Genomic DNA, 25,358 nt, shown 5'->3' with positions numbered 1-25,358 from the left:
GTGTAGAGGTCTCCAGAGTTTCCATGGACTCAATTAGACTGGATCACTTTGAGTCTGTAAGTACCGAGGATGTGGACAAGATCCTTAGAAGTGTTAGGAGGACGACCTGCTCTCTCAATCCCTGTCCCTCATGGCTAGCGGCTCAGGGGGGATTGGTGGTAACCACTTTGTTGCACCGAATAATAAATACATCATTCAGGGATGGGCAATTTCAATCCAATTGGAAAACGGCTATTGTAAAACCATTATTAAAGAAGCCCTCCCTTGACCCTCTGATGCATAGTAATTATTGGCCGGTAACGCTACTGCCATTTTTAGGGAAGGTGATCGAGAGGGCGGCTGCCATCCAGCTTCAATCGATCTTGGATGATACTGATTTTCTGGACCCATTTCAAACCGGCTTCCGGGAGGGCTACAGGGTGGAGACTGCCATGGTCGCCTTGGTCGATGATCTCCGTCTGGGCATGGACAGAGGTAGCGTGTCCCTGTTAGTGCTCTTAGATATCTCAATGGCTTTCGATACCATTGACCATGGTATCCTTCTAGGACGCCTGAGAGATCTGGGAATCGGGGGCACTGTGCTCCAGTGGTTCCGTTCCTACCTCTCGGGTCGGTCCCAGGTGGTGCAGCTGGGGGATGTGTGCTCCGATAGGAGGGCACTTACATCTGGTGTCCCTCAGGGAGCCATTCTGTCCCCCATGCTATTTAACATTTACATGGAACTGCTGGGAGAGATCATCCGGAGACACGGGGCGCGGTGTTATCAGTACGCTGATGACACCCAGATAGTCTAATCTGTGCCTCCGACTGTTGCAGTGACCAGGGATGGCATCTCTCCTCTGGATGCCTGTCTGGAGTCGGTAATGGGCTGGATGAGGGAAAACAGACTCAGTTTGAATCCAAAGAAAACGGAAGTGCTCGTGATAGGCTCGCCTGGCCCGGGAATGGTTGTTTGTCCACCTCTCCTGAACAGGATCACGCTCCCCGTGAAAGACTCAGTTCGCAATCTGGGGGTGCTTCTGGACTCGTCACTCCATCTTACATCTCAGGTAGATGCGACAGTCAGGAGCACTTGTTATCAGCTTAGGCTGATACGCCAGTTGTGACCCTACCTGGGCCGGGGGGACCTTGAAACAGTGGTACATGCTCTGGTAACCTCTCGGTTGGATTTCTGTAATGCACTCTACATGGGGCAACCCTTGTACCATACTCGGAAGCTTCAATTGGTTCAAAACATGGCAGCGAGACTGGTCACTGGCTCTTCCAGGACCAGTCACATAACAACTATTCTGAAAGATCTCCATTGGCTGCCTATTCGCTTCCGGGCACAATACAAGGTGTTGGTTATTACCTATAAAGCCCTATATGGCTTGGGCCCAGGGTACTTGGAGGACCGCCTCTCCCCATACATTCCGCCGCGCACACTCAGATCTGCTGGGAAGCAATTGTTACAAGTCCCAGAGGTAAGATATTCTACCACCACTCAGAGGGCCTTCTCTACCTCGGCCCCCAATCTCTGGAACTCCGGGCTTAAAACTTTTCTGTTCCAGCAGGCCTACCCCTAACATTCCAATGTAACCCCCTTCTCTCTCCTCATTGTTTTTGTAAATCTGTGCTAGTTGGATAATTCTTACCTGTATTTAATAGTTCTTATATTTTGTAATTGTTGTATTTTTAATTTTATTGTTTATTGATTGTATTGTGCTTCTCGCTGCTGTAACCCACCTTGATCCCAGAAAAGGCAGGCTAAAAATAAAGTTTTTATTATTATTATTCTGAATTTTTATCCTGTCCTCTGGGGTATTAGCTATTCCTCCTAATTTGGTTTCATCTGCAAATTTGATAAGTATGCCCCCAATTCTGTCATCCAAGTCATTGATAAAGATGTTGAATAGCACTGGTCCCTGGACAGAACCCCACTGGTCACTTCTCTCCAGGATGAAAAGGAGCCATTGTTCAATATCCTTTGGGTTTGGCCAGTCAACCAATTAAAAATCCATGTAACAGTTAACTTGTCTAGTTATTTCATGTTTTTGCTTTGTATACTGTTTAATATGGTTAACTGCTATTAAGGGACATATCTATTAGATTCTATGATATGGGGTGCCCTATAAAACTTTTAATAAATGAGCATGTATTGCAATCCTATATATACATATTATCAGACATAACTCCAGATAATGTTAGTCTTTTGGATGCCAGAAAGTTCCTCTCATTCTTCAGAGCAAGAAGCAACACTTCAGCTGCCTTCTAGAAGATAAAGCAAAAAGGCTTCCAAAAGAACTGAAGCCTTGGGCAAGTCACACTCTCTCAGCCTCAGAGGATGGCCATGGGAAACCCACTCTGAAGGAACCTGCCAAGAAAACCCCTTCAGAGACTCCCATAAGGTCACCATAAGACCTGGAAACAACTGGGAGGCAGACCCCAAGAACAACATTGGGAAATAGGGGCAAGCCTTGCCTTGGGAAAGTGTAATGACTGGGCTCCAGTCAATGGAGGTCTTCTTCAGGCAGAAAAGGGAGGTTTATGCAAATGCAGAATGACATCACTGCTACGGAAGGCTCTCTTGACCAATCAGAGAGCAAGATAAAGGTTCTTCTGGAAGCTTCCGTGAGAAGGAGATATAAGGCCTGAGAGACCAAGAGACAGTTGGGGGAATTGTGTTGGCTGGAGATCGAGAGAGAGAGAGAGTTAAAGAGCGGGTCTTGGAAGTTAGTCTCAGAATTGGACACTTAGGTTTATTTATTATTTTAATAGTTTATATGAATTGAATATTATATACTTACAAATATTGTACCTGCAAGATTCTTAATATCTTGTATTACTTACATTTTACATATATATCGTTATCTATAATAAATACCTCCTTGGAGTATCTACTACTTGACACTCCTTTTACACGTGTTTTGGCTCGGTTGATGCTTGGGAAGACCAGTAAAGAAGGAGAAATAAGGTTCCTTAACTGGTCCCAGTGTAGGTTAAGGGAAGCCCTTTTATAATTCACTGGATGAATGCAGCATGATTTAAGGAGTTTAAGGGTCTGCTGGGCTAAGAGCCAAAATGTCTAAAAGTCTAATTAACAATTTGTAATCCACTCTGATGGCCTTTTGGCTGAAGAGAGCGGTATAAAATTATTATTATTATTATTATTATTATTATTATTATTATTATTATTATTATTCCAGGGCCGCAGTTTGGCTGCTTGGACCACCGGAGATCATCACAGTGAGTCAGTTGGAAAAGCCCATCTCGCTCCAGAAAATAGAGATACTTGAGGAGTTTGCACTCTACGTCTTTCTGTAATAATAGCTACAAAACTGATAACAGCATTTGGGACATTTAGTCTTTTAATAACAAATATGGCAGATTTAAATGCTGCTTTGAAACCTCTTTCCATCTGCCAGCTTTGTGCTGGTTTTGGGGTAAATGAGAAAGTGTTGGGAGGGAGGGACTGCCAACAGAATTAGGAGATGCATTGCAGGCTATGGACAGTTTGCGGTCAAGAAAGGTCCAAAACACATGGCAGCAATAGTCGAGTTTAAGAGTGCTTTAACTGCCCTGGCCCAGTGCTAAGGAATCCTGGGAAATGGAGTTTATTGGGGCACCAGAGCTCTCTGACAGAGAAGGCTCAATGTCTCACAAAACTACATTTCCCAGAATTCCCTAGCACTGAGCCAGGGCAGTTAAAGCAGATTGGATTTTTGCTGCAGTGTGTTTTGGACTTAGGTGACCCTTTGCAAGTCACACTCTCTCAGCCTCAGAGGATGGCAATGGCAACCCCTCTCTGAAGAAACTTGCCAAGGAAACCCTTTGATAAGATTGCCTTAGGGTTGCCATAAGTTGGAACAGAAAAAAGTCTGCACTTATTTCACAGGTTGTACATGGGAATGGGAGGCAGTCTGGTGCAGTGGTTTGAGTGTTGGGTTACAACTCTGGAGGCCAGGGTCCAGTGCCCCACTCCTCCATGAAACCAGCTGGGTCCCTTGGGCAAGAAGTCACACTATCTCTGCCTCAGGGAAGGCAATGGCAAACCTCCTCTGGACAACTCTTGGCAAGAAAACCCCAGGAGAGGTTCCCCAGAAGTTGCCAATGACTTGGAGGCACACCACAAAAACTACAAAGCCTCAAGAAAGAGACAGTGTGGTTTATTTAGTTCAGGGGTAGGCAACCTTTTTGAGCCGGGGGCCGGGTTGCTGTCCCTCAGACAACTGGGGGGCCGAAGCCAAAAAATAAATAATTTTTAAAAAATTTAAAAAATTAAATAAATAAATAAACCAGGACAAATATTGGACAACATTTTCAAATGGTGGACCCTTTTTTAAAAAAAAGTGGAGGGCACGCAAGGAAATTTGCTCATTTTTTAAAAAAATGTTAATATAAATGCATGTTTCTGAGGCGTCTATAGACAATTGCCCCCCTGCCCCTGCGCGCGAGGCTAAAGGCCCCGGTGGCAATCGGTGGCAGGACCGGGCTGGGGCCAGTCCCAAGGCCTTGCTGGGCTGCATTTGGCCCACGGGCTGCAGGTTGCCTGCCCCTGATTTAGCTGCTGGAGCATTGGACTATGACCCTGGAAACCAGGGTTCAAATGCCCTCTTGGCCACAGAAACCCACTGAGTGACCTTAGGCAAGAAGTCACACTCTCTCTCTCCCTGAAGGCCTCAAACTGACAACTGCCAAGCTGTGTAGAAGAGGTAGCCATCTTGGGTTCTGGTGGCCATTTTGTGCTGCTTGTGACTGTGGGGAATAATGTTCCGGAACCTTCTCTGAGGCCTCAGTTGAACAGAGGCTTCTCTTTCTCTCCTGAGGCTCCAGAAAGAGAAGGAGGCCAGGCTCCTTGGGCCAAAAGGAAGGAAGTGTGTCCCTTTGTGTGTCTTTTTTGAGAGGGTTTTCTTAGCTCTGCTCCTTCTGGGGAACATGGGTTTTAAAAACGATCAGAAATAGGATGATAGTTTTAATACAAGCCTTGTTCTTCACAGACATTGGGCTTTGGCTTCTAAGAAGAGACTTGTTCCCCAAACAAGGCAAAAAGTAGCTCCTTTGGTAGGTTTTAAAAGTCTCTCCAGTTTCAATATTGAGAGATTTTCAGGGAAGAAGGAAGGAGCCAGACCAGACCATCCCATATGACCAAGAATGTAATATACAAAGATGCAAACAAATAACAACAAGAAGAAAAAAGACTAGACTGAAAAACAAATTGCTTATATTTTTAAAAAGCAGAACTATTTTTAACAGGATAATAAGTCAATTTGGGTGCCTCTATCCTTTTACAACCGACAGGCTGTATCTGCACTACAGAAATAATCCAGTTTGAAACCGCTTTAACTCTCCTGGCTCCATGCTATGGAATCCTGGGGTTTGTTGTGGCATGAGAGCTCTCTGGCAGAGAAGGCTAAGTGTCCCAAAGGTAAAATCCCAGGATTCCATAGCTCTGAGTGGTTAAAGTGGTGTCAAAGTGCCTTATTTCTATAGTACGGATGCAGCCTTCTTGGGAAAGGGGCTGATGCTGGGGAAAAGAGGAGGAATGCAGAAGGAAAGGAAGATGGACGGACGGACGGACAGAGGGCCACCTGCAGCTGGACTGGCCTCCCTGAGTGGTCAAGACCTGAGCTGGGTTGTGGATGATGGGCTCTCTTAATATTAATATCAATATCTTTCACTATTGATTGTAATTAAGGAGGGGATCAGGTTCCTCCTTTCAATAGCATCAGGGAAATGTTTAGATGTGGTTAAGGTTTGGAAATCCTGTTTGGGGTCCCTTCTGACTTTGGGGCCCTTTCATCCTCTATTTTGGTTTCCCTGAATGCCTCAAACTGAAAACTGCCAAGCGCTGAGTCAGAGGCAGTCATTTTGTGCTGCTTGTGACTGTGGGGAATAATGTTCCGGAACCTTCTCTGAGGCCTCATCAGTTGAACAGAACTCTGACCTTCCATTTTGGGGCAAAGGAAGGAAGGAAGGTGGAAGGAAGGAAGGGGGCTGTGGGGGTCTGAGGAAGGGGAGGCAGGGGACTCAGGGCCAGTGGGGAGGCTGGGCTTTGGGGGCTGGGAGAGAGAGGTGGGAAAGAGACCCTCCCTTTGGGCCCTAGCTGGGGAGGGTCCACCGGTCCTTGCCTCCCCCTTTGGGAAAGGAGACCCCCTCAGCCCCTGGACTAACTCCTGACACTCATTCCTAGAATGGCTGGGACTCAGAGGAGTTTCCTAGGTATTGCCACCTTCTTCCCTCCATGGCCATTGGCACTGACCTTTTCCCCATTGCCTTCCCTCTCTCAGCCCTGTGGACCTCCTCCTCCTTTTAAGGAAGTTAAAAGAAAGAAACATAATTTCGGACATAAATAAAGATTCGACATTAACATCTGGCCAAAATAAAATTAAGAAGAACTTCCAAGTATTCTATGCTAAATTCTATAAAGGATCTCAAACGTCTAGAGCCAAAATAGAGGAGTTTTTGGAAAAAAGCTAACTTAAAGCCACTTTCAGACCAACAAAGAAATATATTAAATGGACCGATAACAACAACAGAAATAATCTAAGTAATAAGAAAATGTTTAAAAAGGGAAAACACCAGGACTGATGGCTTCACCGCCAGTTATTATAAAGTATTTGAGGGTCAATCACTCAAATTAACGATAAATGCCATCAAAGAAAACCATTATCCTGAAACATGGAAACAAGCTTTTAGCCGATAGACTCAAGAAAGTTCTTAAAGACTGGATTCATAAGGACGAATCAGGATTTCTTCCTCACAGACAACTCAGTGATAAAATAGGAAACATCTTAATTATACTTGAATATTTTGAAAGGCACAGCGAAAAAAAGCTTGCTCTTATCTTTGTTGATTTAGAAAAGGCCTTTGATAACATAGGATGGGATATGTTATTTGTGACACTTGAAAAAATCGAAATAGGAGCTTCTTATTTAAGATGGAAAAAGGCAATGTATAAAGATCAAAGAGCCAAACTAATTGTTAACTATAAAAACCAGAAGAATTTAAGATTTCTTAAAATGAGAGTCTTCTCAGACGACATTTGTATTCCCTGGAGAACCCAGAAAAGAGAACAAGACAATTAATGGATGTAATAGTGGAATTCAAATATGTTTCAGGACTAAAAGAGAAAAAACAACATTAATAACAAAAAATATGGGAAAAAGGAAGAACAAATCCTGGAAGAAATTAGTGGATTTAAAGTGGGAAAGGATGTTAAATATCTAGGAATAAATATAACAAATAAAAACTCACATCCATTTCACAATAACTATGAGACACATGGAAGGAAATCAGAAAAGACCTAGAAAAATGGCGAAAATTACACTTATCGCTATTAGGAAAAATATCACTGATCCAAATGAGTTTCCTTCCTGAAATGCTGTTTCTGTTTCAAGCGATACCCATCATCCAGAATGAAAAACCATTGAATCTATGGCAAAAGGAAATCTCAAAATGTATTTGGAATAAAAAAAGAGCCAGGATAAAAACGAAAATACCTTGTGATGACAAAAGTAGAGGAGGGCTGGGTTTACCAAACTTAAAACTTTATTATGCTGCTTGTTGTTTAGTTTGGATTAGAGAATGGGTTTTGTTAGAGAATGAACAATTGTTATGTCTGGAGGGTGAACATTTAAGATTTGGGTGGCATGGATACCTAATTTACGGTAAAGAGAAAGTTCATAAAGAAAGCTCAAATCATTTAGTAAGAAAGCTCTATTGAAGATCTGGGGGAAAACAAGTGTAGAATATGTCCAAAAATACCTTTATGGTGTTTGCCGCATGAGGCTCTTTTCGGGAGGAACAGTATCCAGAAAACTAAATGGTTGAGATACAAGGATGTACTGAAAGAATCGCAAAGAAAACTAGAGATCAAAACACAAGAAGAACCTAAAGAATCTGGCCTAGATTGTCACTGGTATCTTTATCCTCAAATGAGGGAGAGGTTTAAAATAGATGTGAAATTAGAAGGAATACAAAATGAAAAATGGGAATTGTGGAAGCCATGCTCCATGTTCATTCCATGCCTGATGAGAGTGTTGGGTGCGAGGCATTGGAGAAGCCTCCAGCTGTGTTTCTCTAGCCAGAAGCCAAAGGAAGGCATTCTCCTCTGAGGGCCACTGGGGAGGTCAGGAGGTTTCAGCAGATGATGCGCTCCTTTCACATCTAGCTACAGGGACATAGCCAAGGTCCTCTCCAATTCCCCATCCCCTGACCCCCCTCCACTCTCACAAGGCATGGAGTGTCAGGACCATGGTGAACAGGTCTGAGGAAATGACATGCATGTGGCCACTAGATGGAGCTGTTGTGGAAGTCATTGACAGCTATAGTGGCAGTTAGATGTGTCAGCATTTAAACAGTGCATCATTGGAATGTTGATGCAACTGTCAACTGTCATTCTCAACTGTCACTGAGGAAGAGTCAGACAGTGTGTGCCTCAGAGTGGGTTGTTACTGCTGTGGATGGTGGAGGGTGTCGATGTATATAGTGTTGTACACAGTGGAACTTCTGATATGAATAAAAGCCTCATCTGAGAGAAGATTACAGTGTCTCTTTGCTCATTGAGAAAGCGACAGGTGTTTCTTCAGCTCATAAGCTACTGACTACAGTCAAGGTGGAGAATCTGATGCCATACGTTAACGTGTTGCCTCACGTGCTGCGCAATATAGCAACATCAAAAGCATTTTAACATGGAGTATCTGTTGTGTAGGGGAGTTGCAGTGAATATGCTAGCTCCATGGGGCTTTGTTTGGTGCAAACAAACAAAGAGGGAGGAAAGAGATACCCACCTCTGCATTGACCCAAAGGAGGCATATGTCACCTGCGTATCTCACTAGCACCATGCTGTTCTCTGTGTCTATGAGTGATGCAGGATTTCTTGACAAATCAAGCCTAACCCTAGTCTCTTTTCTCAGGAACTTCATCTTGGCCTCTTTGTACACAGTTTTGGGCCATATTTTGCTGGAAGTGACCCAAGTGCAAGACCACCAGGACCCCTTTCCACCTAATGGCCAACACAGAGGCCAAGCGGAGAAAGTTGGGCTCCAAGAGAAAGAGGCTGTCGAAGTACAACTCTTTGGTGAGTCGCCATCCTGACTATTAGTTTCATTTGTGTCACTGCTGGGGCAGCTCATGAAAGCAAGTGGAGAACATCTTGTCCCACTTTGGCAGAGAAAGTCCTGGTTAATCCTCTGTCACCCCACTTTTTCAGTGGCTTTCAAAAATGTCCCGGTTTCTCTCTCCTCCTCCGACTTTCCCCCTTCTCCTCATCTCTTTTGGGTTGCTGCAAAGTGACTTCCAAGGGGTTTGCACCCCATCAACTCAAAAAGGGGGAGAGGAGAGAAGTTGCCAGGGTCTTCCCTTGCCAGGAGGCTGAGGCAAATCCAAACTGCTGTGCCCTTCCCCTCTATTGTAAACCGCTCGGATTCCCAGTGATTGGGCGGTATATAAATAAAACCTATTATTATTATTATTATTATTATTATTATTATTATTATTAGTGTGATCTTCCTCCTAAACAACCTTGGCCATACTCACCACCTTCTGGTGTTGCTTGTCCCCATGTGCCTTGCTTTTCCATCTGTGAAATGTAGAGGATATGGGAGACCACCTCTGGATCTAAATTGGGGGTGGGCCCAGTGGCCCTCAAGTCCAGAGTGCTCCCCAGAACTGTATCCCAGCCATGGCCTAAATTATATTTTTTATTATATTGTATATTATATTGAAAGTATTCAAGACAATCTGATCTCAAAGGTAGTAGCTTTTTGTTTGCTAACAGAATTTAAAGTTTATTTCCTGGAATGAATTCTGAAGTGATGAAATGATATTTGGTTGCAACATGTGTTTTCCTCCCCTTTTGTTTAGTCACTCTCTGGATGAGGACTATTTTCTATTTCAGGTGACCTTTGCAGATGTGGCAGTATATTTCTCTGAGGATGAATGGAATCTGTTGACGAAGAAACAGAAACAGTTGTACAATTATGTAATGATGGACAATTATGAGAATGTGGCTTCTGTAGGTAAGGAACCTGAATCCATTGCTCTTTCTACAAAGACTGAGGTCCCTTTCATACTCTATTATCATGTCGCTATGGTTCCACTAGAATTATAGAATCATAGAGTTGGAATAGACCACAAGGGCCATCTAATTCAACCCCTACTGCCATGCAGGAATACACATTCAAATCACCCACAAGAGATGGCCACCCAGCCTCTCTTTAAAGACCTCCAAAGAAGAGGACTCCACCAAACTCTAAGGGAGTATATTCCACTGTCAAAGAGCTCTCACTGTCATGAAGTTCCTCCTAATGTTTAGGTGGAACCTCTCTCCCTGTGGCTTGCATCCATTGTGGTGTCTCCTTTTCTCTGTAGCAACAAAAAGCAAGGCTGCTCCTTGTACAACATGACACCCTTTCAAATATTTAAACATAGATATCATATCCACTCTTTATCTTCTTTTCTCCAGGCTAAACATAACCACCTCTCTAAGATGCTCCTCATAGAGCTTGATGGTTTCCATACCCTTTACCACTTTGGTTGCCCTCCTTTGGACATGCTCCAATTTGTCAACATCCTTTTTGAATTGTGGGGCCCAGAACTGGACCCAGGATTATTCCAAGTGAGGCCTGACCAAAGCAGAATAGAGTGGCACTGTTACTTCCCTTGATCTAGAAACTATTCTTGCATAGATGCAGCCTAGAATCACATTGGCCTGTGTAGCTGCTGCATCACACTGTTGGCCCATGTTCAACTTGCAGTCTACTAGGAGTCCTAGATCCCTTTCAAGCCTTGTTTAATTGTGATAGCAACATTCTGTAGAATATTTGAATCTGTAGTTCAGTGAAGCACTATTGCTCTCCAGTTTCTAAGGATTGTAAATACCCCATCTTAAACTGCCAATTCAAGGTTTTAATGGGAAGTAGCCATGGAGATTAATGCATTTCACACCCAAATGGTACTCAGCACATTCCTGAGCAGGTTTCCTACCTTTTTTGGCCCCTCTTCAATCCTTTTAAGGGGGAAAGACCTCCCTTGGCCCTGCAATGGCACAGAGAGGGCCCAACAGTGGCAAAATGGCCTCCACTTCCCCAAAGGGATGCTGTTGGATGTTGGGGGCAAAATATTATTTCATTTCTCCCCCCCCCCCTTCCAGGCAATACAATGTGGGGTTGCCCCTGAGATCTCCTCCAAACCCCATCAGTACTCCATGCCTGTCTTATAGATGTTTTAAGGTTGCTCCCTGGCACTTGACCCTCATCAAAATTGGAGTCCAGGTCCCAGCCCCATTATTCTGCCTTTGGCAATGAGTTATTGGGATCTGACTCCAACTTAATTTAATATCAAATAGGGGGGAGTAAACATAGGGCTAAATCTTGGGCTAACACTTTTCTCTCTTTGATATTCAGTACTATCTGTCATTATCCTTCTTTACAGAAGAACTTGTCAGTCATGAGAGAGTCCATACAGGAGAGAAGCCATACAAATGCCAGCATTGTGGGAAAGGTTTTTCTTGGAAGTCAGACCTATTGAAACATCAGATAATCCACACAGGAGAGAAGCCATACAAATGCCAGCATTGTGAGAAATGTTTTTCTTGGAAGTTAAACCTAATGACACACCAGAGAATCCACACAGGAGAGAAGCCATATAAATGCCAGCATTGTGGGAAATGTTTTTCTCGGCAGTCAAGCCTAATGACACACCAGAGAATCCACACAGGAGAGAAGCCATACAAATGCCAGCATTGTGGGAAATGTTTTTCTCGGCAGTCAAGCCTAGTGACACACCAGAGAATCCACACAGGAGAGAAGCCATACAAATGCCAGCATTGTGGGAAATGTTTTTCTTGGAAGTTAAGCCTAATGACACACCAGAGAATCCACACAGGAGAGAAGCCATATAAATGCCAGCATTGTGGGAAATGTTTTTCTCGGCAGTCAAGCCTAATGACACACCAGAGAATCCACACAGGAGAGAAGCCATACAAATGCCAGCATTGTGGGAAATGTTTTTCTCGGCAGTCAAGCCTAATGACACACCAGAGAATCCACACAGGAGAGAAGCCATATAAATGCCAGCATTGTGCAAAATGTTTTTCTTTGAAGTCAAACCTATTGAAACACCAGAGAATCCACACAGGAGAGAAATCATACAAATGCCAGCATTGTGGGAAAGGTTTTTCTTGGAAGTCAGACCTATTGAAACATCAGAGAATCCACACAGGAGAGAAGCCATACAAATGCCAGCATTGTGGGAAATGTTTTTCTCGGCAGTCAAACCTAGTGACACACCAGAGCGTCCACACAGGAGAGAAGCCATACAAATGCCAGCATTGTGGGAAATGTTTTTCTCGGCAGTCAAGCCTAGTGACACACCAGAGAATCCACACAGGAGAGAAGCCATACAAATGCCAGCATTGTGGGAAAGGTTTTTCTTGGAGGTCAGGCCTATTCAATCACCAGAGAGGCTACACAGGAGAGGAGCCACACACATCCAAGCAGTGAAGGAACATTATTTTTGTTTTTTAATAATCTTTATTAAATTTTACAATAAAAAGTACAGAAATCAAGAAGATTGACAAAATTTCAAATAAAGTTTTAAAGTTATGGTTTGTTAAGTTTAGGTTTTAATTGCTACTAGTACTGGTTTAAGTTAGTTAGAGGGGGGCTGGGATTTGTTGCAGCTATCTAGAATAGCAATGATAGCATTTGGAATTTGTGGGATTTAAGCCAAAGAAAGTTGTGGACCGGTAGTAACAGAAAGGGAGCTAGTTTCTTCAAATGTCTGGGGCAGGGAGAGATTGTGTGTGTGAGAAGGATGGCAAAGTGGGGCTCATAGTGGGGGATAGATGATGGGAATTGTAGGTGGGGGCTAGGTTTGGTAGAAGGTGGAGTTTTAGGTTTTGAGGTTTCAATATATTCTGGCAGTTCTGGCTTAAACATATTTCTGATATGTGTTTTCAATAAAGGTCTTTGCTGTTTCAACACACTGGATTCTTTGATGCACAGAATTTGTGAATATGCACAAAACTGACACTTTCTTCTCTCCTCAATCCTCAGCTCCATTTCCAGCTGAACACACATCTATCTATCTATCTATCTATCTATCTATCTATCTATCTATCTATGTGTTTATATACAGTATACACAGAGAGACTATTTCCAAAGCAAAGCCTTCCTTTCCTGCCTTTCCTGGGCTCCATTGCAGCCTCTTCAAAATCTCCTCAAAAGAAGGAACGAAGGGAGGGAGGGGATGCTGCTGGACCCCAGTACACTCCTTCCTGTCGCGGCAAGGAGACGCAGAGACAGGAATGGGGGTGCACAAGACTCCTCACAAGCTTGCCTCTCAGCCAGGCTTCTGGCTGGGCCTTTTATTGTCATCTTGCTTACTTCCGTCCATTGTCTTCCTTACAATCATTGATGATAGCCTTGCTCCTAGGTCATCTGACTGGCATGACAGGTGCGTGATCAGTGCATGCTTGGTGCGTGCTCTTGAGGCAAGGAAGCAGGATATGGAGACCAGCTAAGCCAGCCGAATCAACATGGGCTTATCTATCTAATTATGGATAAAGCATTGTCATCTTGAGAGAGGGTCGAAGTCCTATGGTTTGCCAGTAGAACTGCCACGTCTCAATCTTGATGAGCATTGCTATCCTGAGAGAGGGTCACGACCCCACGGTTTTACCCATGGGGTTGCCACATCTCCCTCTTTTTTGTTTTTTATGAGCTGGTATACATATCCTGCGAACCGCTGCTTTTCTGCTTTTACCTTTACGAAAACATAGCGCATAAGGCAGGGATACATTGGATGAGATGGCAAAATAGGATCATAATACAAAAGTGACAATGCCATATACAAGAAGTTGTTTCAGCCAATGAAAGTCTGGCAAACAGTAAATCAATCAGCTTCATAGTCCAGAATATCCAATGTTCTGGTGGACCTGAGTCAGGTAAATCATGTGGTTCTTCAATCAAATTATTAATGGAACAAGAGTTATCTGACAATTTAAGGCAACACATATTTTGACGTCTTCATACAGCAAAAGTATTCAGTTGGGCTATAGAGGTGTATTGTAGTGTCATAGTCAGAGGTGAGTGTTACTGCTCTTTGAACCCTGGAAACATCCAAGATAGAAGGGTGTTGGAGAACAGGAACAAGCCTACTCAGACAGCACTGTGTGCCATCAGACACATTGGCAGGTATAGAATTATAGGTTTGACAGTTACAGTTAAAAGACTACCCAGGTGGCAACAAAACATGGATATATATAAATGAAATCTCTTTCCCCAAACATTTTGATCTCCCATTTGATACCACTGGTCTGAAGGGGCTCCACTGGTCAAACATAATAAACCAAGTACAACAGTTAACATAGAATTATGGGTTAATACAGCACATATTTTTGATTTCTTCACATAGCAAAAGTAAATAGTCTATGGCTGCTCCATTGTCCAGAGTGGCATTTCTAAGTTCATGTTGTTCATCGTTTAGCATCATGTGAAATTGTTGATTGGATTGAAATATTAGGTTCTGAAGGCCTCAATGCCGTGTGTAGGTTTAAGATACTTGGCTGATGTCCATACTGTGCCTATTGGGGTTGACACTGCTGCACAACCTCTTCCCCAAATGACGGGGGTTGCTGGTCCTTTCCGCTGTCTCTGGCAACTGTCAATATCACACCAAGGGCCACAGCAGCAGGTAAAATGAAGGAAAACGTTTCTGTGTTGGAAATAAATAATCAGACAATGCAATTAAATTATTCCAGGCAAATCAAATACAACAGATATGGCCCGGTTCACAACCTTTTTGTGTTGAGTGAGAGGTGCATTCCCCCTTTTTTGTTTTTATAGAAGAAGGCTATTGGGGTCATTAAAAAGGAGAAAGAGGGGATTTTATGTCCCTTTAACTTCTGGGCATAGGCAAAATTTAAGAAAGAAATTTGGGATATTTGCACCATTTTAATTGAGAAGGTGTATCACCTCTGAGATTGAAAGGAAAATGTAAGGCGTGTGCCTTTTACTTTGAGGGCTGGAGAGCTCAGAAAAGACAGATGGCATTGCGAAAAAACTGAACTTGCATTGTTCTCTGAGCATGTGAAGAGTATGAAGAGACAGAAGCAGAGGAAGCAACACTTAGACGAGACAAAGGGCAATAGTGAGGCTGTATAGCCTTACCTTCTCACAGAAGAGAACAAAGAAAAATTGTTAGGAACATAGGAAAATAGTGGGTAGGAGAGAGAAAAAGAATCTCTCCCCCCTTTTTGAACTTTAAACAGAGAGGGGTGTCCATAGGGAAGAACATAGAAGAATGGCAATAGCAGACTTTAGTAAAGAAGGTAGGATACCAATTTTAGCAAAAATGAGGAAATCTATTTTAGCAAATCCTTTTCTGCAAGCAGACCTGTGGAGTACAGGATTAAACTCCAAAACAAAAAGGACGAGGCAGAGGAGAAGGAGGGGTTCTCCCCCCCCCCCCCAGTAATCCCACTATAGCTAACCCAGATGAAGAGCAAGAGAGACAGAGAGACTGTGCTGGTAAAAGAAGTTCTCTCTCTAGGAAACGATGTATAAAAGAAGGAAGCAAAACAACACAAATGGAGGAAGAGTACAAGAAATTCAGACTTATGAGTTGCAAAAGTGTAGCACAAATCCAAACACATTAACAGACAGACAAATGAACAATTTCTAGGTGCAAGAGGACTAGAATCTGTTTCTAAACATGTACCACAATTTAGGTAGATGGGATATGTAGTCCTTTAGCCATGAGAATATAAAGCAACTTAGACAAAACCTTTTTCCCACTTTAGCCAAGACAGTTTTTACAGATAGACTGTGCTGACCAAAGTGAGGCTTAACAGCAAGGAAAAAGACACTTGAGAACAGGAATTAATCCCTACCGAAAAACCAATGCAGCAAAGACCTTTGGACTAAAGGAAGGGAGCTGTCTTCAGATTTGCAAATCACAAACAGCCAAACAAGCAAATTAACAGATACAAGCAACAATTGATAGGATCTATAACAACCATGCTGGCCTCTGGCTGTTGCAATTTTTCAGCCAAGCCTGGGCAAATCAAACACATAAAGGAGACAGAGCGCAAGCCAAGCTGACTACTAGAAGAATGAGACATAGTTTTCCAAGCACACTCTAAGTAATGATTTTATTCCATAAAATGGTATATTCTCTTTGTCTGTAAGATTTGTGCGTCCAAAGAGAATTTCAATTATGCTTTATCACAACCAAAAACGCAAAATTAACACAGATTTGAGTGGGGGGGGGAACCTAGAAACTCCTGTCCCTTTACAATTTCCACAGTTAAATAGGAGAGAACAAACTAAAGGCATAAAGAATCCTCTGAAAACAGAATGTAGAGACAAAAGGTTGAGACAGTGTCACTCTGCCTGAGCACATGTAGAGTGCCAACAACAGAAAATAGTGAGAAATTTCTCAATCTCAATTTGCAAAGCAGGAACAGAAGAGGGGGGTCCTTACTCAATTTGGAATTTCCTACTGAATGATCTTGTCCACTTGCCTCATGGGCACAAAGGAAAATGCAGAAATATAAAAAACACAGACTACTGAATAAACTGGACTTACTGAGGGGAAGGAAAACTTCCTATCTTTTAAGATCCCAACACTTACAAAAGTTCTCTGCAATGTTTAAAATGCCTGTAGGGTTTTATGTTTCTCAAAGAGCAGTTTCTACGATTCCTTTCCGAGAACTACCTTCTGAGGTCTTTGTTCTGGGAGCTGAGGCTGAAACAGTGTGCCTCACCTCTTGGTCAAGGAGCTGGGTTGAAGCTGAGACGGTGTCATCCATTTTCACTGTTTTTCCCAGGGAGCTGGGCTTTTGCCTCTTCCAGGAAACACATCTCCCAGTGCCACTCCAATCTGAACCACGGGAATGGGAAATATGACCTCTGCGGTTCCCTTTCTCTGGCATGTCTGGCTGGAAAGGTTTCCAAAGCTTGGGGTTTTGTGGTTGAGTCCATGCCCTGTTTTCTGGGGTTTTGACCCTCTTGGCCTTGAAGTGCTTATTTAGGGTATGGTTCTGATCTCTCTGTTTGTAGACTGTAGTCCGAACAGTAGCAGAGGTGTCTCCAAAAGAAAGTGAGACATTTTTCTTTCCGTTTGGGCAAGGGGGGCTTGCTTTCCTGAGATTTACAGAGCAACTAGTAATATAGGGGCTCTTGGAATGGAGTCCCTTGGGGGTCTCTGGCAATTTCTGCTTGCTATGGTGAGGCAGGCCTTCGGGTGTTTCCATCTCTCTTTGGGGAATGAGAGAAGGCTGAGTAGGGCTTTTAGATGGATCTAAAAAGCGTTTTTTAAGGGAATTTTCCCTAGCTTTCTTCTTTAGGGCTAGGGACATTTCTTGTCTCTGTGCTATCATCAGATGAAACTTTGAAGAGAGCTGCCTCAGGTGTTGGGAAAAGGTTTCCCAACCCGCAAATAGCTCTGACTCTTTGATTTGGCGTCCCAGAGACTCCTTGCTCTTGGGATGAAGTCCTCTATATATTTCACCCATGAACTCTTTATTCATAGCTTTGGAGGGGAGAGCTATTCTTGCAAGCAACATTTTTCTAGCCATGTATGTTTCTGGATCCTCATTTGTTTTTTGCTCTTGTGCATAGTATAAATCCTCGGCCAGTTGTCCTGGCCACAATAGGCTCAAGATATGTCCCATCCAGGAGTACATATCTTGGGACAAAAGGTTTCGACACATCACTGCTGCTTCCAGGTTGTCTCTGTCCACAGAGGACATGCACAGCCTAGCCAACTGTGTCAGATGAAATCCTGCAGCATATGGATAACTATTTGCAGCCCGAATCATCCATTTTATGCTCGTTTCCTGACTTAAGGGACCTAACAAATCTGCCATTATACATGCTTCTGCGATGGAGAAATGGGTTTGTTCTTGATTTGATGTTACTTCCCATTTTTGAACCTTGGCTGCCAAAATGGAATTTTCCTCCCTGAGGAGGTTGACTTGGGCTACCAATTCTTTAATCTCTTTCTTCATTTTATTGGGGAAAGCCCTAGCAATTTTGGGAGCTTCAAATCAAAATTGGCCAAGACTTTTAGGGATTTATTGGCATTCCCTCCACCTTTCAACTCAGGTAGAGTTTAAAGCCAGGCCACTTCTAGTGTTCTGACTTTAGGATTTTTCTTTGCTTCAGCTATTCCTGCCTCTGCCGCTCCCAGCCGGGGCCTTACAGGCGATAAGGGAAGAGCAACCACTGGAACGGGGTAACCAGGTGGATCTCCCGGAGGAGCTAACGAGGCTGGAGGAGCGGGGGGCTGTGGGCAGGATTTGGGGGGCCATGGATTGGCTTAGCCGTCCCACGGCCGAGTTTACCACCTGCCAGGCAATCAAGTGGGGTGCCGCGGCACGAGGCTCAGCCTTAAGATGATTGCCTATCTTCTCCCATTCCTCCGCAGAGAGTCTTCCCCTCTCTGGGTACCAGGGACACTGGCATGAGATCTCTGCGACTGTGATGACTGGTCCTTCAGTCATCTGGGAACTTCTTCTGAACCATAAGGGGTTAATCGGGGAGGAGGAACATGCTAATGAGAGATGACATCACATGCTAATGAGCTGTAGCATCATAGCTGATGTAAGGTCTAACTGACCAATCAGAGAGTAGGACCGCGAGATTCAAGAACTTTCTATGGGAAATCTTTAAAAGGCCCTCTGAGGCCATGCGGTCTTTTGTCTCTCCCTTGATCCTCTCCTGAGGGGGAACCAGATGATGTCTCTTTGAGTCTGGGAGACACAGACTCAGGGATGCAGGTAGAGTTGGCAAGGAGCCAGCTCCCTGCATCCAGGAACTCAAAGGGACTACAAATCCCATCTTCCGTGAGTAGTTAGGAATGTGTTAGCTAGTGCGTTTAGGCCTTTTGTTATTTTCAACAATGGCTTGTCTGGGATGAACTCTGTAACTATGTTCTTTGACCTGCAAGGCAAGGAGGCTTTGCAAGAGCGATATAAATTCTTTCTATCCTATTCTATCCCTTTTTAAAATAAACTTCTTTCTTAAAAAGCATCTGCTATCTCTCTGCTCCTGTACACGCGCCTTAACTCGGCTACTGGTTGTTCTGGGTTGGCAAGAAAGGAAACTAGATCTCTCTCTCTCTATTCCTCACAAGTCCCAGTGTGTGTGAGGAAGGGGTAGCTGTGGAGCTACAATATAAAAATAAATCTGATTCATTCACTGGGTGGTGGCAGCGAAAAGGTCTTTTTGTATAGGATCCCCTGAGAGTAATAGTCACGCACAGGGCTTTGCCCCCAGGGATCATCACAGCGACTAAATTTTTTATGTCTCTCCGGGTGATTTGTTTATCCCCTGACAACCGCTTAACTATAACTCCCTAGCGTGAGACCTTTGCTTGGCGGTCAACGTTCCTCCCATACTCACGGGATCCTTTGAGGATGTGCACGCAGACTATTCCAGTCGAGTGAGCTGGGCCATAGCCGCCTTTCCCGTATCACGTCAGGGTCACCAGCTGTCGCGGCAATGAGACGCAGAGACAGGAATGGGGGTGCAAAGCTTCTTAGCTGGCCAGGTCTTGGCCAGCCCCTTTCATTCACCTCAGGGTTACATTAGGTTTACATTATCTCATAGTACATCAGAAGGCAATTTGCGGAATTAGGGACCAATGTGTGTTCAGGAGAATTCTAATTAGCAAAGGGAACAGGATGTGTACACTGTCTCAGCCGAATCAACATGGGCTTATCCAATTATGGATAAAGCATTGTCAACCAGAAGGTGAGTCATGACCAGTTTGCCAGCGAGGCTATCACATCCTATTCTTGGTAGACATTGCTATCCTGGGAGGGGGCGCACCCCCTGGGTCTCCCAGGGAATGCCACAGGGTTTGGATGCCCACCTTGGCCAAGACACACTTTCTCAGCCTCAAAGGGAGGCTCTGCCCACCCCCCAACAAGCCTTGCATGCCAGGAGAGTCCTCCAAAGTAACAACACACAACAACAGCCATGTTTCCAAGAGGTCATGGGGAAAAGGAGCCCAGGGTTTGGAAGCTCACCTTGGCCAAGACACACTCTCTCAGCCTCAACGGGAGGCACTGCCCCCCCCCCCCAACAAGCCTTGCATGCCAGGAGAGTCCTCCAAAGTCACAACACACGACAACAGCCATGTTTCCAAGAGGTCATAGGGAAAGGGAGGTCAGGGTTTCTATGCCCACCTTGGCCAAGACACACTCTCTCAGCCTCGAAGGGAGGCACTGCCCACCCCCCAACAAGCCTTGCAAGCCAGGAGAGTCCTCCAAAGTCATAACACCCGACAACAGCCATGTTTCCAAGAAGTCATGGGGAAAGGGAGCCCAGGGTTTGGATGCCCACCTTGGCCAAGAAACATTCTCTCAGCCTCGAAAGGAGGCACAGGCCACCCCACAACAAGCCTTGCATGCCAGGAGAGTCCTCCAAAGTCACAACACACGACAACAGCCATGTTTCCAAGAGGTCATGGGGAAAGGGAGCCCAGGGTTTGGATGCCCACCTTGGCCAAGACACACTCTGTCAGCCTCGAAGGGAGGCACTAGCCACCCACCAAAGAGCCTTGTATGCCATGAGAGTCCTCCAAAGTCACAACACACGACAACAGCCATGTTTCCAAGAGGCCATGGGGAAAGGGAGCCCAAGCTTTGGATGCCCACCTTGGCCAAGACACACTCTCTCAGCCTCGAAGGGAGGCACTGCCCACCCCCCAACAAGCCTTGCATGCCAGGAGAGTCCTCCAAAGTGAAAACACACGACAACAGCCATGTTTCCAAGAAGTCATGGGGAAAGGGAGCCCAGGGTTTGGATGCCCACCTTGGCCAAGACACACTCTCTCAGCCTCGAAGGGAGGCACTGGCCACCCACCAAAGAGCCTTGCATGCCACGAGAGCCCTCCAAAGTCACAACACACGACAACAGCCATGTTTCCAATAGGTCATGGGGAAAGGGAGCTCAGGGTTTGGATGCCCACCTTGGCCAAGACACACTCTCTCAGCCTAATACTGCAGAGGACAGGATCAAGATTCAAAATGACCTGAATAGACTAGAAAGCTGGGCCACAGCTAACAAAATGAACTTCAACAGGGAGAAATGTAAGGTACTGCACTTAGAGCGAAAAATGAAATGCACAGATATAGGATGGGTGACACCTGCCTTAAGGAGACAACGTGTGAAAGGGATCTAGGAGTCCAAGCAGACCACAAGTTGAACATGAGTCAACAGTGCGATGCGGCAGCTAACAAGGCCAATGCGATTTTAGTGTGCATCAATAGAATGATAGTGTCTAGAACAAGGGAAGTAATAGTGCCACTATATTCTGCTCTGGTCAGGCCCCACCTTGAATATTGTGTCCAGTTCTGGGCGCCACAATTCAAAAAGGATGTTGAAAAACTGGAGCGTGTCCAAAGGAGGGCGACTAAAATGGTGAAGGGTCTGGAAACCAAGCCCTATGAGGAACGCCTTAGTTAGCTGGGTATGTTTAGCCTGGAGAAAACAAGGTTAAGAGGTGATATGATAGCCCTGTTTAAATGTTTGAAGGGATGTCATATTGAGGAGGGAGCAAGCTTGTTTCTTCTTCGTGGTCTCTGCGAATCATACAAATGGGTTTCACTGCGCCTGCGCAGTGCTGTTCGGAACCTACTGGAATCACTGGGCAGAGTTCACTCTGCAACATATTGAAACTTTTTGGCGGTAACTCCGCCCACCCGTTATAAGGCCCCTGCCTTCCCGCTCTTTTCCCCAGTTCCTTTTTTCCGCCGCGCTAGCTGCTTCAGAGGAACCTTCGCTTGCTTTGCTTGCTTGGAATCACTTTCGTTTTAGACCTCGGACTGTATCTTGACCATTCTTTGTCTTCCGCCCCTGGTAACTTCGGATCTTCGGATTGTTGACTTCGTTTTTGGATCTCCCAGCGACTTCAAAATGCCTGCGGCCTTTAAGAAGTGCGACATTTGCAAGGGCAAGATGCCCGTTCAGGATCCGCACTCCACCTGCCTGCTTTGCCTTGGTCCAAGTCACGACCCCAAGGCCTGCGGACTCTGCAGATCCCTCTCTTCCCAGGCCCGGAAAAACCGTGAGTCCCGGCTTACTTCGGCGATTGCCCTGGGGAAATTGCAAGAAAGGGGTTCGCGGTCTTCGTCTGTCCCGCCTCTGCCGCCCCCCGCTTCATCTTCCCGGGCAAGTGTCTCCAGCTTGGGATCGGGGAGAGCGACCGTCCCCAGCGTGGTGTGTGTCCCGGCCGGGACTCCTTCCACCACCACCGATGTGGCCCGTGGCTCCAAACCGCCCAGTGCCACCGACAAACCCTCCAAGCGCCCCCATAAGTCATCGGGGACTGAGGGTACCGAACGGGCCTCCAAGCCGAAGGAGGGACCGGAGGGCCCCCGTTCGAAAGAGGCTCCCAAACCGGAGGTCCATCTCGCCTCGCCTTCGTCCTCCAAGGCATCCAAGGGGACAAAGTCCCCGAAGCCCTCGTCTGCTGTCCTCCTGGACTTCCCGGACAACCCTTTCTTCCCATCGGAGGAGACTCCCAAGCCTGGGAAGAAGAGGCACCAGGACAAGGCTGACCGGGATCCGGCCCCTAAGAAGGCCAAGCCCTCCAAGGTTCGGCCCATCACAGACCCGCCGAGGGCAAAGGATAAGGAGCGCTCCCACTCCAGACATGCCCGCGCCTCCGCCTTGCCAGCTCCATACCAGGAGCCGATGCCGGTAGACCAAGGGACCCCGGTTACATCCCTGCCTCCCCCGGCCATGGACTTCACCCACGGGACGGATGACGCCCCTCGCTCTCCTGATCATCGGTCTCCCTCCCATCCGGCGTCCGATGATGAAGATGACTTGGCCCACACACGGGGGATCCCGGACCTCTTCTACGACGTGCAGTCGCGCCGCTACTACATGTCGGTACCGGAGGACAGAGCTCTGAGGGAGTTCACCAGGGTGAACCCTCACCCCACGGACCGAGCCAACCCGGCCAGAGCGGTTCCCACTGTGTCGGTCTACGATAGGTCATCATCACCGTCCCGTAGACGCGAGAGGTCGCCGTCTCCACTCCGTCCACGTGAGAGGTCGCCGTCCCCAACCCGCAGACGCTCCCGATCGTCGGTGGACTTCACCCTCCCGAGATCCCAGGTCAGGGTGACGGACCCTCTCTCCTCCGACCTGGATTCTGAGGATGAACCACTGCCACCTTCGGAGGCACCCTCGGACGAGGATGTCCTCTCGGGTTCGACCTCCCCGCAGAGGATGCACAACCCGGGGCCATCTTCGCCGTCGGAAGACGTCAGGGCCTTCACGGAGCACGTGGTCAGGATGTCACGGGCACTTGACATCGAGCTCGCATCCGCGAGTGACGACGCAGAGGACCCGGTCGAGCGTAGGGTTCATGGACGGGTCCCCACTCCGCCATGCCTTCCTCTCCTTCCCTCTCTCCAGACCATCGTGAAAAGGTCTTGGGATGCTCCGGCCGCGCTATCGGCGCCCCCCCGCAAGGTCCAGTCCCTCTATAGGGTCGCCCCGGCGAGTTGCTCCTGGTTGGCGGAACACCCCAGACCAAACTCGGCCATTGTGGAGGGAGCCCAGCATAGCTTCGTTCCGAAGCAGGCTACTTCTCCTGTCGACAAAGAGTCTAAGAAGGTCGATGGGCTGGCAAAAAAGGTTTATTCGGCTTCGGCTCTTGGGGGTCAAGGCCGCCAACTACACCGCCTGCATGGGGGCCTACATCCAGACCCTCATGGAACGGATCTCCCCCGTTGTTCAGGACGTCCCTGATGACATCCAGAGGCAGCTGGTAGAGATAAGAGACGAGGCACACTCCATCGGAAGCTGGCTAATCACCCCTTCCAGAAACATAGCTGACTGCTCCGGGAGGTCCATGTCAGCCGCCATGGCTCTTCGGCGCCACGCGTGGCTCAGGGCCTCCGACCTCAACCCGACGGTTAGAGCAGCCATTGAGGACATGCCGCTCGACGGGACCGGCCTCTTCCATGCCGAGACCGACGACCGCCTGAACCGCAAGTTCAGGATGAAGGCGGCGGCGAAGAAGCACGGCATGTCCTCAGCGCCGGCTTCTCCGTTCCGGAAGCGACAGCGCCCGTGGCAACCACAAGGTCAGTCACAAGGGACCTTCTCCCGGGACCGACAGCCCCAGCATCAAGGTTCTCAGAGACAGCGCTTCCCTTCGCAGTCTTCCTCCTCCTCTGGCCGTCGCACCTTCCCGCCTCGGTACCGCAAGTCCCGCCGGCAGGATACCGACCAGGGGAAGAAGAGAACCTGAAGGGACGCAGCGCGCTTCGTCTCCCCCTCATCCCTCTTCTTCTTGGACATCTTGAGGCCCTATGTTAACACCTGGGCCTCTATAACATCGGACTCGTGGGTTCTTAACATCGTCCGTAGGGGTTATGCCCTCGAGTTCCAAGAGCTCCCTCCAACTGGAGCCTTCATGTCCACTCCCCCCTCGGACACCCTTCTCGACGAAGTGCGCACCTTGCTCGCAAAGGGGGCAATCTCCCCTTTGCCGCCCGACCAGCATCCTTTGGCCTTTTTCTCTAGGTACTTCACCGTACCTAAAGCGGATGGGGGCATCAGGCCCATCCTGGACTTGAGACAAGTGAACTTCTTTTTAAGCTACCGTCGCTTCCGAATGGTAACCTTAGCCTCCATTCTGCCCCTCCTCCACCAGGGCCTGTGGTTCGCGACTGTCGACCTGAAGGACGCCTATTTCCACATCGGGATCCGAGAATCCCACCGGAGATTCCTCGCCTTCGCTGTCGGCTCCGACTCGTACCACTACAACGTGCTCCCGTTCGGCTTGGCCACGGCCCCACGAGTCTTCACGAAGTGCATGGCACCGGTGGTGGCATACCTTCACCAGAAGGGCTTCATGGTTTTTCCCTACCTGGACGACTGGCTGTTTGCGGCCGAATCCCAGGAAGAGCTACACGAGGCAGTCTCATTCGCCTTGCACCTCTTCAACTCCCTTGGGCTGCTTGTCAACAAGGAAAAGTCCCACTTCATGCCGTCCAGACAGGTCAAGTTCATCGGGGCCGTCCTCGACTCCGACAAATGCCTAGCCTTCCTCCCTCCGGACCGGTTTCAGGCCCTGGCTGCATCCCTCAGGCCGTGCGTCTCACACAGAAGGATAAGGGCCAGAGACGTCCAAGTTGCCCTGGGCCACATGGCATCGACGACATTCGTCACCCCTTGGGCAAGACTACGTCTTCGTCCTCTCCAATCCTGGTTCCTATCTGTCTTCTTTCCGTTCAAGGACCCACCTTCAAAGTGGCTCACGGTACCCAGACCTATAGCCGCTTCCCTCAGATGGTGGCTAGACGGCTCCAATGTCTGCACCGGGATGCCTTTCCATCAGCC

General features: G+C 46.8%; 2 protein-coding genes across 2 annotated transcripts in view; one reads left to right on the top strand and one right to left on the bottom strand.

The window, feature by feature from the left end:
• The window catches only part of LOC149301532 (uncharacterized), a 247,346-nt gene that overhangs the window by 84,839 nt on the left and 137,149 nt on the right, over positions 1-25,358 (bottom strand). The gene's annotated exons all lie outside the window — the stretch shown is intronic.
• Positions 9,968-23,759, top strand: LOC149301536 (uncharacterized). Its single transcript, XM_089484232.1, has 5 exons — positions 9,968-9,998; positions 11,413-12,060; positions 22,675-22,865; positions 23,163-23,364; positions 23,749-23,759. Exons 1-5 carry the CDS (start codon positions 9,968-9,970, stop codon positions 23,757-23,759), a joined length of 1,083 nt encoding a protein of 360 aa, XP_089340358.1.

Source organism: Sceloporus occidentalis, unplaced genomic scaffold (assembly GCF_023333645.1).
Source record: "Sceloporus occidentalis isolate IW3139 unplaced genomic scaffold, rSceOcc1.0.p SCAF_21, whole genome shotgun sequence".
Classification (NCBI taxonomy): Eukaryota; Metazoa; Chordata; class Lepidosauria; order Squamata; family Phrynosomatidae; genus Sceloporus; species Sceloporus occidentalis.
The sequence above is the reverse complement of the archived record's forward strand: the minus strand, read 5'-3'. Positions and strand labels throughout refer to the sequence as shown.

Bases quoted from the DNA above. Each gene is read 5' to 3' on its own strand.
- LOC149301536 (XM_089484232.1), top strand. From the start codon at position 9,968: ATGGACAATTATGAGAATGTGGCTTCTGTAG. The intron at 12,061-22,674 runs GTGCAAAATGTT...CCGCCTTGCCAG, and splicing joins GCCATATAAATGCCAGCATT to CTCCATACCAGGAGCCGATG. The intron at 22,866-23,162 runs GTGCAGTCGCGC...CTGGATTCTGAG, and splicing joins TCCCGGACCTCTTCTACGAC to GATGAACCACTGCCACCTTC.